This window comes from Epinephelus moara, chromosome 4, assembly GCF_006386435.1.
Source record: "Epinephelus moara isolate mb chromosome 4, YSFRI_EMoa_1.0, whole genome shotgun sequence".
Taxonomy (NCBI): domain Eukaryota; kingdom Metazoa; phylum Chordata; class Actinopteri; order Perciformes; family Serranidae; genus Epinephelus; species Epinephelus moara.
Window position 1 is genome coordinate 31,800,328 of NC_065509.1, and position 12,571 is coordinate 31,812,898.

General features: G+C 40.2%; 1 protein-coding gene across 4 annotated transcripts in view; it reads right to left on the bottom strand.

The window, feature by feature from the left end:
- fam13b (family with sequence similarity 13 member B) overlaps positions 1-12,571 on the bottom strand; it is a 123,561-nt gene that overhangs the window by 41,551 nt on the left and 69,439 nt on the right. For all 4 annotated transcript variants that reach the window (XM_050041954.1, XM_050041951.1, XM_050041952.1 and 1 more), the window contains exon 7: positions 12,350-12,477. In XM_050041954.1, the coding sequence (XP_049897911.1) occupies positions 12,350-12,477 (128 nt within the window). The remainder of the gene's footprint in view (positions 1-12,349; positions 12,478-12,571) is intronic.

Here is a 12,571-nt window from a genome sequence, read left to right on the forward strand (position 1 = left end):
TGTCTGATCAGGAGCCTCAGTGGGAGCCAGATACAACGTGCAGCTGATTGTTTTGTCTTTGAAACTGGAGAGGTAGTTCAGGTTAAAACATTCACACAGTGCACTGATATTTTCATGGCTTTCAATAGCAAAGCAGAAGGTTGCACAAGTAAGAAAACACCCATTCAATTTATATAATTATAAAAATTCCTGGTTTCTTAGTAAGCAGTGATACACAACAAAGTGTCCTGATATACTGTACAGTTTATTTGAAGAGGAGATAACCAATGTCAGATTTAATAAGCAATAACTGTTACTTATATAGCTGAAATGATTGGTTAATTAATGAGTTTGACAGATAATTTATTGCCAGCAACTTCAATAACCAATTTATTGTTTGAGTCATTTATGAACATGAAGATTTGCTGCTTTTATCCATTTTATATCTTTGTAAATTAAATATTTTGGGGATATTGAACAATGATCAGAGAAAATGAGGAATCTGAAAACTTTCTTGTCTATTTTGAACTTTTTTTAATTGAAAAATAATCGACAGAATTGATGATAAAAGAAAATGTTTGTCTCTCTACATACCTATAATTCAATGTTCTAATTTTTAAACCCATTGACTGAATCCATGAGGAACTGGGTAAAACCATTTGTGAAGCCTGCCAACCAATCAAAAACGACTATTCTCCATGACCATGGTACATAATAAATTACACTGCAATACAACAAACAAGCGAAACCATAGAAATAAAATGGAGAGAAGCAACATTCCCACTCAAAACAACATAGCAGGATGGTCAGAGCAGCAGCCAGTCTTTTTGTGTACTGTTGCCCTGGCAACCATTGTAGCAGGCTAAATTACATATAAGCTTCTGTATAGACAAACAGTCCCTGTTTCTTTTACTGCCACTAACTGCATGTTTGCTCACACACGGTATTGCTGGTTTTGTTTCTGTCGAGTTTGAATGAAGTGTGTTTAACGATGAGTTAAGGCAATTAAGCTAGTTTTAGTTTGGTTAAAGAGAGAAGCTTGAATTCAGAAGGTGTGGCAATATGGTTGTAGTTTTTGTTTAATAAGGAATAGAGGTGCAAGAACAGGGCTAAACAAAGTTCTAAATGAAGGTTACTAGGTGTGACACATTTTACAGCCCCACTGATGTGTGTTGTCATCATAACAGCTAACAAATCACCACTTTCTTTTGTACAAGTCAAATGACCACAGCAAACAGTTCAGTGTCTTTTCCATTAATTTTATTTCTATGCGTAAAACTAAGTGAAACACACTGTGGAATAATGTGTGCTTGAATGTGAATGCTTATAAAACACCCCAACAGTCCGTGACTTCCTCAAAGAGTTTAATTTTAAGTTCTATTCAGTCTGAGTCACACTTTAATAAACTCTACAACATTCCAGAAATTCCTCAAGGACAGAAAGAATAAATGTCGTGCATCATTAACTAGATTTAGCAAAAGTCTGGTGTTGAATTTGTCCCTCCTGGTGCTTGTATTGTTTTGGCCAAACTCTAATCTCAAACTTCAACTTTATCTCCTGTGACTAACACAAAGCAACCACACTGGCAGCGTGTTGACAAGAGGAGGTTTCAGCAGCAGCGTGTGGACTGACAGTCATAATAAAATCTTTTTCCGTGATGATTTAGAGACGTGAGTGCCCCTTAGGAAGCCAGATAGGACAGCTGGACCAGAACTGTGGGTGAGAACTGATAGCACGTGTGGTGAGTGGTGCTATCTAGGTCAGCTAGTATATCGTATTACACATTGTGCCCAGTGCAGGCACCCAGGCCTCGTCACAATCGGGAAGTGAGGGGTGAAGGAGGCAGGGAAAGGAGGGCACGAAGTGAGAGGAGAGAGAGGACTTCTGTATTTCTCTAATTGTAGCAAATAAAAGAGGAAGCTTTGAGTTTTAAATGGACCATACAATTGAAGGAAACTTAGTGTGCAATGTTAACATACAGTATGTACTATTAAGTGAATCGGGGCTGTTTTAAAACTCCCCATACAAAATGAGATCAGCTGTCAAAAGGCGATCATTTATTTTATCGATCATTTAAGTTTCAGACAATGTTTTATATCTTAAGCCTTACCTTTAATTAATCATTTCCATTGTGCAAAGAACGACCTAAACTACAGAACAAAGTTTAAATTGGACAGATTAAGTGAATATACAGTGTATTTTGGCCATTTACTGCGATGTGACATTGTGAAACTTTTAATATTTCGAACAATTGATTTACCCATAGATCATTGATTTTGGTCAAAATATACAAAAACAAAAAGGTCTACCAGTTTGGGCACCAGTCTTATTTCAGTCATAAAGGAGAAACAGCTGTGATCAATGAACTAGGTCAAACACACACAGCTGATAGTCCTGAACTGACCTATATACTGTGTTTATGTGTAGGTCTGCAGACATCGTAGTCAATGTATGTACAGTATGAGACAGGGCACTGCTCAGCTACACGCAAGTCACAACATCAAAGAAAAACCAAAAAGACAAGAGGGTCAACACTGAGACATATAAACCCCTTTGTCCACCAACATTAGTGTGTTAATGCAGGGCTTTTAAGCATGGTAAACTCCACGAAATAAAGGCAATTGCCAATAGACGAGTCAAAGACACACTGGAAAGCAGGGATAACAAAAAGTAGAAAGCAGCATGAGGGCCAGAGAAAATGTTATTCATTCATTCATGGCTGAGATGTCAAAGACTCTCAGAAGTTACTGACAATTGTGCCGATCAGAGCTGGAGCCAATAAATAACCATGAATACTGCAGAGTCATTTGTCACAGGCCTGAATGCCGACTGTGATCTTTCTCACTAAAGACAGAAGCCAGATGTTAGCAGGTGTTAGTGGGTTTGTTGTCCAGTAATAAAGCTGCTTTACTGTATGATCTGCAATAGGAGTTGACTCAACACAAGGAGGGGCAACAACGTGCTCCAGGTACCAAGAGAGCGCTGGAATGCCCAAAACTGTTGTGTGACATATGTATTCACTCTACAAAGAAGGTATCTTGTAAAGAAGATAAGTAAGAACACAACAGTTAACAATGGTTTTGGGTGGATTTAAGATTTTTCTTGCTTTTTGTTCATCACAACCCGCCCTTATCTTACATCTTGGACAGCTGTCACTGCACTCTTTCAAAGGTCACCAACAAGATCAAAACTGAAGCCGAGTCAACACTGAGTGCAGAGGCAAGGTGTTAAATCTGAGCGTCTCTGCTCCTTCCATAGCAAGCTTTGCACTTACACAACTGTTCTGCTGGCCGTGTTAAGAGCGCCTAAAGGCCCCTTTACGAGGAACAACTTTGGGTTGTTTGTGGGGCTGTAGCAATAACTGCAATATAACCATACTGCACTACTGACAATCAAACTGGGGGTGACAAGCAACAGCCACATCCGCTGTATTCGTTTGTCGAAAGGAGCACCTTATATTTACACTATGCTAAAAACCCTATCAGCATGACGAGATGCTGAGCGTCTCTTCTGAACTTCTGCACATTTATCGTGTTTTTCTGGTCACTGAGAGTTAATAGGTATATAAAATGTATATGTCACTTTATACCCAGCCTTCCAATCACAGCGAAGGAGGGGCGGGACAGATTTCTCTTCACCTTGCATTCATTGCACAATCTAACACACCTCAAATCAATATCATACAGTCTGACACAGACCTTGTGAGCGCGATATGAAATATATTCACATGATTGTTTTTATTATCTGGTCTAAAGGCAACTTTACAAAGGCAAGAGGCCTCCACCCCTGTGTGTGCATGAATCATCAGGTGCTCCCCGTAAAAACAAATGCACTTGACCTAGAAAAGACGAGTGTACATACAGTTTGTGTTTGATTAATGTGGGTGTTCACGTGCACATTGTTGCCACAAACAGAGCTCTCCAGCACCGTGTAATTTCACACTGTGATATAAATAATTTCCACCGCTACATAAAAATAACAGGGAGAATATCTCATATGGGGATTCACTGAGAGGGAAATACAAGCCTGGGTATCTGGAGCACGAGACAGTACCTACGTCAGACATGTCAGCATGGTACGATGTGTGTAACTGTGAGGAGTGACTAGCGAGAGTGAACGCTCTAATCCCAGGACAAAATTGAAGACAAGTGTTTTATAATGTGTTTAAACGCTATCTTCTGGGTTGACCTTTTCCCTCCACAGAGGGTATATTGCGTTTTCACTCGGACTGAAAAATCAATAAATCGTTCACAAGTAGGGACACTTTCCAATTCTCCCACCCCTCCGCCTCGCTCCCCCCCGCTGCCCTTCTCTGCCCTCTGATTCCCCGTTCCCTCCATTAATCCATCCCTCCCTCCTACTCCTGCTCCTGCTCCTCCTCACCACCGGGGCCAGGAATACATCCCAAGAGTCCTCTTCCTCAGCCTGCCAGGGTATTTCAGTGGCCTCGTGAAAAATACTTTCCACACAGAGAGAGGATATAAGCAGAGCAGAGGAGGAGGGAAGTAGTGAGGGGGGAGCGCAGAGAGATCAGAGGAGAAATAACAGGGATTATATATAGATTTGAAATGAGCAGAGGCTGTCAGCATGTAAGGTGTGTGTGTGTGTGTGTGTGTGTGTGTGTTGGCTGTCAGAGTCTATTAAGGGAGCACTGCAACAGCCACAGAGGACAGACTTCCCTGTCTGTCAAGTGCTACACAAACAACTCAGCCACAGTCGATGTTGAGTCAGTAGACGGGAACTTTCTCTCTATTTCAAAGCTGACACATCCAGTTATGTGTCAGAGAAGAACCAAGTGCACATGAAACACTGAGCTATTGAGTAAAAATGCACATGTGCACTGACTCAGCAAAATCCTTAAGGCAATAATGAAGTCTTAATTACTTAAGCTATGTTTTTAGACGATGTAAATGCCTAATATGACTGGAAGATAGATTAGAAGTAAAATAACAAACTGAGATACAGGACAAAAACACACACACACACACACACACACACACACACACGCACACAAAAAACACCCCAAACTGATTTTCCATGAAAAGTGCTTTGTTTTTAAGAGAGACAATCACACATTCTTCACATTTTTTAAACTGGGGGTTTGGAAAATGTTTCAAAGGACGTGACATTTTCATCACACAAGTCATCTTCAAATTTTTTCAACAACAGGAAATGACTCTGCAACAATTTTAAAAACATGCAACTCCTTTAAATTAAAGTCGTTTTTAAATCAAAAATGCCCAAAATTCACAGGTTCCATTTCCTTAAATATAAATATATGTTTTCTCAGTTTTCTATGATAGTAAACTGATTATCTGTGGATATTGGAATGCTGGTCGGACAGAGAAGCTGTTTGAATATTTCAGGGGACGGCAACCTGCGGCTCTGGAGTCAGATGAGACTCATTTGTCCGAAGTGGCTTTGGAAAAGCTCTAGAAAATAAATCTGCCATCATGATACATTATGTGGAGGGTTATCTACGGAAGATTACTGTAACTTCTTCATTATACACTAGAAAATGGCTTTTCCAAAACATTCAATGATATTTACCAATTCCATGACTTTTCCAGGTTTTCCATGACAGTGGGAATCCTGTTAGTTTTTTAACATTTAATTTCCATTTATAATTGTTGTAGGCCTAATTCAGTGGTTCCCAACTCGTCCAGCTAGGGGGTCCAAATTTCTCCTTAATCATTAGTTCAAGGTCCACACGGTCTTGTAATATTCAGCATCATACTTGTGTTTGGCCATGCAGTTGAGCTAGTTTGCTGTCTCTGTCAAGTAGCTGTCCGTTAGTTGCTCACTCTACAGCAGAAAACGGCACTTCAAAATAAAAGCTCTGTGCTAGAAATACACTGTGCTTCAAAATAAAGTGTGTTTTTTACAAACTTAACACATTTGTGCTCCATTCAGAATGGACCCGCACAACCTATTTTTGGACCGCAACCCACCACTTGGAAACCACTGGCCTAAAGTGATGCTTGCCTTATCCACTTGTAAAAATGTGTAGCCAACACACTGAAATTTTTTTTTTAACATTTTAAGTTATGTTTAACATATGCGTAATACGTCTACAGCCTGTTCCATCTCCCTCTAAATTTTACCACACCTCAACAGTGGTGGCTGTTCTTGAGTCTCCCTAACTTGGGTAGTTATGGATTCAAAATCCAAAAGATTGCCGAACCCTGGAATATTTCAATTTGGGCTTTTTCACAATTTTCTGTACTCTATTAGACCAAATAATTAATCAAGAAAATAACTGTCAGGTTAATTAATACTGAAAATAAGCATTAGTTGCAGCGCTAACCACAACAAAATGAATCAGTATCGTTGGTCATTTTGTTTATGAAAACTGAAGCGTAACTGTAGCTCCTAGTCTTCCAAGTCTTTTTTCTTCAGTTGTGTTTACCAACTTATCATCTCTGTGGTTGTACTTGAATTACAGTCCCCTAGCCCCACATCTGAGGTTTGCTACATGTGGAGCTGGACTAAAATAAGTGGGGTTCCACCTAAAATGCAGAAAGCATACATTTTCTTTAGCTTCAGGTTAAACGAGCAGTGAGACTTAACTCTTCAAAGTCAGAGTGCCTGATAATTGCAGCAATTTAAGCAGACATATTCTCTAAAGCTCTGGACCCAAATTATTGAAATGGCTTTGTGGCCGTCGACTTGGTGGTCCACAAATACAGACAATAATCCCCCAGACCAGACATTGAGGTAGACAAGGACACAGGGATGATGGCTGCAGGCTGGCCACAGCTAAAAGAGAATTAATACTAATGAAATCAATCACACGAGACTTAAAGATAAAAACAGTCTGGCCAGCGTCGTTTAATTTAAATCATTTGCTGCATGTGACCCCCCGTACATCTTTATCAGTAATCATTAAAGCTTTGTGTGACAACTGACGCCAGCTGCCAGTAAAACACACACAAATACAAACACACACAGGGATGCGTTTGTGTTGCCCCATAAACGATTAATTAACTACTAAACCACTTGATACCAAACCATGCAGACACCTGTGCACAGATGACACTCATACCGCAGCGCTCTGAACTCTCTTGTTATCCCTGACCTTCTGTACCATGACACAGATCGCTGACACTTGGCACAGTGGGCTTAAAACGGGACAACAGCGTCCTGGCAGCACGATCAGAATGTTGTCTTGATCCAGTCACTTCAACTATGAGACACATTTTCTGTATGCCTTATAGATTATTGATACACTGCATGTGCTCTGTGGTCCAAGTCATGTAAGCATGTGTGTGTGTGTGTGTGTGTGTGTGTGTGTGTGTGTGTGTGTGTGTGTAGTGTGACAAACCATGTGGGTGTGTCTTAGTGTGGATTATGGATTACTGTCTGTAATCATCTTAAAGGCCAGTGGGACAAGACTAGCAGCATGACCCTGACACACACACACACACACACACACACACACACACAGAGGCAGAGCCCAGTGAGCGTTATACAGAATCACAGCAGACTGATTTATTGTCCTACACTGCTGTACAGTCTTTATCTGACATGTAGCGAGCTACAGAGAAAATAGGACAGTGCAGTGACAACACAGCACTAAACAACCACGAGATGGGATCTGAAATGATTTGAGGTCTCCACATCAAGACAGCAACCACATTCATTTGTGAATGAGGAGACAAAATTAACTTTTTTGGATAAAAAAGTATTACTACCACTGCAGCCGAGGTCAGTGGGACAGGAGACAAACTGCAGTTGGACTCACGCTGTATAACTGGACACATAAAACAGTCTCTGTAAGGTACAAATGACAATAATGTCCTCATAATGAAATGCAGCAGCATGGCTGTAATACAGAGCATAAACCACTGTGGAATCTGGACTTAGACAGCCAGGCTAATTTAAACAATAAAAAGAACATTTCCCATAAATGTTCGACAGTAAAGCTGGTTTTAAGAAATGAGAATTTAGTTTCATGTGAAAATGAACCGTTCACTCTGGAGTTAACAAGCCTTTTTCCAACATAAGTGATAACTTATGTGAATTCATTTTAATAACTTGAAGTGTACTGACTCTTTGCATCTCAATCTTTTCTATTTAACCTCTAAGTATTTGATCATCCAATTCAATAGAGTGCTCCAGGGAAAATGTTTTTCTGTAGGCCGACGTGGAAGTTTGCCTTGAAATCCAGACCCAAATCTAGAAAGATTTAGGGTCTGGCTATGAGTAATGCAAATGGCCCAACTCGAGGGGCGGCACCAAGCATGCATTTGAAAATATCACTGCACGCAATTAGATAACACTATGACCAATCAGAACAATACACAGGGTGACGTATCCAGAGCGCTACCAGCGGAGCTAACTGGTAGATTAGACTCTTGCTGTATCCGGTCGGCAAACAGCAAAAACGTCCTTCTTGCAAAGGAAAGATTCGAGTGCCGTCTTCTGTTCCTTTTTTAGAGAAAAAGCCAAGTCTAACTCGTTCATTGTAGCGGCCGAAGCCGTTTTAAACAACTGGTGTTCATCCGTAGCCATCTTGCAATGTTTACTGACTGATTCCGGACTTTGTCGACACAGCGCTGTCGTCATCTGTTTAGCTCGCCTCTGGCCCGCCTATATCAGATACACTGATGGTGCAGCTCGGCTCCAACGGCATGGGTAATGAGCATCATTACTGATTGCCAGCGTGAGTGACTCGCTGAGCAAATTCAAATTGTGCTCTCGCGAGAACTCTGGATTTCCAGGGTAGAAGTTTGCGTCATCCTGGTTCCCTTGTCAAAAAGCCTATGATTTTTCGATTGGATTTTGGGTTATTGCAGAAAATAAGCTATGCAGCAAACAAATGTTTATGATAATTACCTGTTTTGTTCAGCAAGATAATCTTCCCAAATGCAAACGCCAGAAATAAAAAGCTAACATTAGGCTCTAAACACGCTACACCACGGTCGCATAACTTAATGTCGCTCCAGCAGCTTTGTGGTGATGTCGTTCTGTAGTCTCATTTAGCCACTTATTAGCAAATGCCTTTTTTAAGATACATTAAAGCCTCAAAATTCACAAGAGGTGTATTTACTAATGTGTTTTATGTTGTCGAGCAAAACGTGAAAGTCTCTTAAGCTTGTGTTAAATACAGGCCTTCAGGCATCCTACCAAAAACCTAAAATCAGACTGTGAGACGAGGGAAGAGGGAGTGCTAAAATGCTAATTCATTTTATTTTAGGGACTCATTCCTGGAGTGCTCTATTCACATTTTTAAAATAACTTCTCAAACCTCACTAATATCGCCTCGCCTTTCTTAACTGATGTTTCTCCCTTTATTGATGTGTTTGTCACTGTCCTGCCTGTTTGATATTCCATGTTAAATGCTTAAACTGTGAAGCACTTTGCAACTTTTGTTTTAAAAAGCGCTCTATAAATAAATCTTTATTCACTCACTTCCTTTGTGTTCTGTTGTGAGCTGCGTTTGTCTGCACACTGCCGTCAAAATACTGTTTTGTTCTGTGCTCTGAACTGAAGACACAATAAAGTGATAGTTTGATTCAATGACTCAAGCCAAGCTTCCTGTTCCACAGTTTAAGAGTTTGAGTTTGTCCTTTTGAGCTTGTCTACTCTCAGAATAAATCTAAAACAAAATGTAAGCGACTCTTTACACATTTACATCAGCATGATCATCTCCTCTGTGCACTTCTAACTGATACACCCTCAGAGGTATGCTACAGATTACGAGTACAGGCGGTAAAATGTGTAGGTGTCTACACACAGCAGTCTGGGTCAACTTAAAGGGGATCAGCAGATCGGAAGAACCTGAGAAGATCTTCACGTCCCTGCAGGGGGATTGAACTCTGGTCTCTCAGTCTGGAGGGAGCCTCATTATCCTGCGTACGTGAGCGTCTGCATGTGTGCGTCAGACCTTTGTCGTCTGGTTGGTCGCTACAGAGCATCAACAGGTCAGAACACAAGCTCTGCATCTTTTAGTGCGACCAAATAGAAACCGCTGTGACTGTGACCGTGAAACCGAATTAACAAACATTTTGGATGATTGTGTTCTCATTACTTTGGTCTGCTGATGATGGCGTTACAGACCGAGCAGGTGACTCAAGTATGGAGGCCCCGTCTGTACAGGGAATTTTTGAAACAATTGGTGTGTTGTCATTTGAATCTGGAAATAGTCATGTAATAAAATTATATTTATTATCAAAGTTACGGTAATGCTCAACGCACATCAACTGAAGACATGCAGGTTAACTGGTGACTCTAAATTGTCTGTAGGTGTGAATGTGAGCATGTGTCAGCCCTGTGATAGTCTGGTGACCTGTCCAGGGTGTACCCTGCCTCTCACCCAGTGACCCACAACAGGATAAGCAGTTACGAAAAGTGAATGAATGACTAAGTAACATATATATGATGTGTTGTCAGATGACCTGTCACAACTTCCTTGCACCTTCTGGAGATTACTGTGCAAATACCAGACAAAAGCCACAGAGCACTGATGCGCGAATTCACAAAGACTGAATGGCGCCATGAATTGAGCATCACTTGAAACTGCTATCTGCCTAGTTTCAAGGACTAAGTCACAAACAACACTGTGCTAATTATTACAGGGCAAACACGCCCTTTAAGTTTTGCAGCTTAGTGCAGTTTGATGCTCCTGATCGTAATTGTTCACGTGTTATCCAATTATAAATTTAGTCTAGTTAAGTTTATTTATTTGCACATACATGTGTATAGACAAGACAATGAGTTTAAAAAGTTCAAAAATTGTGCTAAGAGGTTAGAAGCCATAAATGTCTTGTGAAGATACCTCCCCTATGAAATAGCAAAACTGACAAAAGATAAAAACAAAGATTGATTAATTGTTTCAAGGATCAAGATGAGCAGTGTTACAAATTAATAGAAACATACATTACAAAAATAAAACAAACACACACACACACAGACAGACACACATACACAAAATCATTACAAGTGAATCAATAAAGTGTTAAGCGTCCTCTTGAGACGTTTTCTAAATAACAGTAATCCAAGTATTAATATTGCCTTTGCACCAAGAACGCAGTGGGCAGAACAATGACAGAGAGAAGAAAACTAAAAATGTTTGCAATGAGGCTATTTTGCAAAGAAGGGAGCCAACTTTGCAGCAAATGCATTCACATCACCTGATTCAAAGACATGCAAACAACACAGGAGCATTGAGACGCTTTTAACCTGCAGGCACAGTCAGGGGTGTGGTTGACCTTTTGTGGTTGCTCTGAGAACTTCACGGTTTCTTTTTGTCATATTTGTGCCAGTTTGGTGGCCACAAAATCTCTCGTATTCAGCCTTCAGTGTGTACACTAGGGTTGAGCCGAATACTCTGATTAAATGAGTATCCCGTCCAGATTAAGTACTTAATACGAATACTATACAAGTGAAAAGTGTCAGTATCTGTAGTTCTGATGAGGAGAAATCCTCATTTACCTACCTGTGTTTCATCTCTTACTCTTAAGATCAAAAATGACCTAAAACTCAATTCTGACATTGTGGTATGTGAATAGATTTCTAATAAAAAAAAAAATATAGCAACTTCTGATCAACCCATATCAATTTCAGCCTTCAAATAACAACTTCTGATGAGGTCACACTGACTTTCAATTTAAACCCCACCCTCCTCTGGTCCAAACTCCGCCCAGAGACAGATACAAATACAGATAATAGTGTACTCACTCATCCCTATACGCTAATAAATGCAAACAGAAGCTAATTATTTCAACAGGTAAGGTGACCCTAGTCCACAAGCTTGTTTATAGTCTTTCTAATAATCCTGTCCAAATGCTAAGACAGCAGTGTCACCCTACTTTCTACCCTGACCTCTACTTTGCCAAGAAACACAAATTTTAAGTCAGTTTTATTTGTGTTTCATCGCCCGGTAACGAACGCCTGTAGGTAACCAATTATCTTTTAATCATTTTATTATTAAGCTTTATTAACTTTGGTGAGACGCACAATGGAAAAAGATATCCTGTAATTACAGCCCTGAGCAAATCTACTGAAAATGTGTTAAGTAAATGTCTCAAATCTCTAAATACAGAAAAGATCCTGACAAGTTTAAAGTTATATAAATGTAACGAGACAATGATGTGACATTATCCTAACTCATAAAAGACCAAACAAAATCAGTGTAAGTAAGAGTGAGGAAAGCAGCCAATAGTGAACCGACTAAATCGTCCTACCTGATTGGCCAGATGAAATACTGGTAGGTACCATGTAACTGCAATGTCCTGTTTTTAAATCCAGTTTGATCTCTCTCATACCCTCTGTCAATATGTCATCCTCACTCTGGAGTGACCCAAGGAATAAAAAATCTAATTAACCCTCTTATCTAACGGTGTAAGATAACACAGTGATGTCTCACCTGGCTGTGGGGCTGTCGTCAGTGTGTGTGTGTTGTGGTGAGTCAGAGGAGGCAGGACCCTCCTCTCCGTCCTGAGGCAGCTCTTCACATTCGGCCTCACACTTATCATCATCTAACAGCTCGGTGATCTGAGGACAGAAATACAGAGGACACAAAAGGTTGGCACTCAAACTGATTTCATTCATTGAGATGAAAAGCAGAGAGGACATTATTAATGATGAG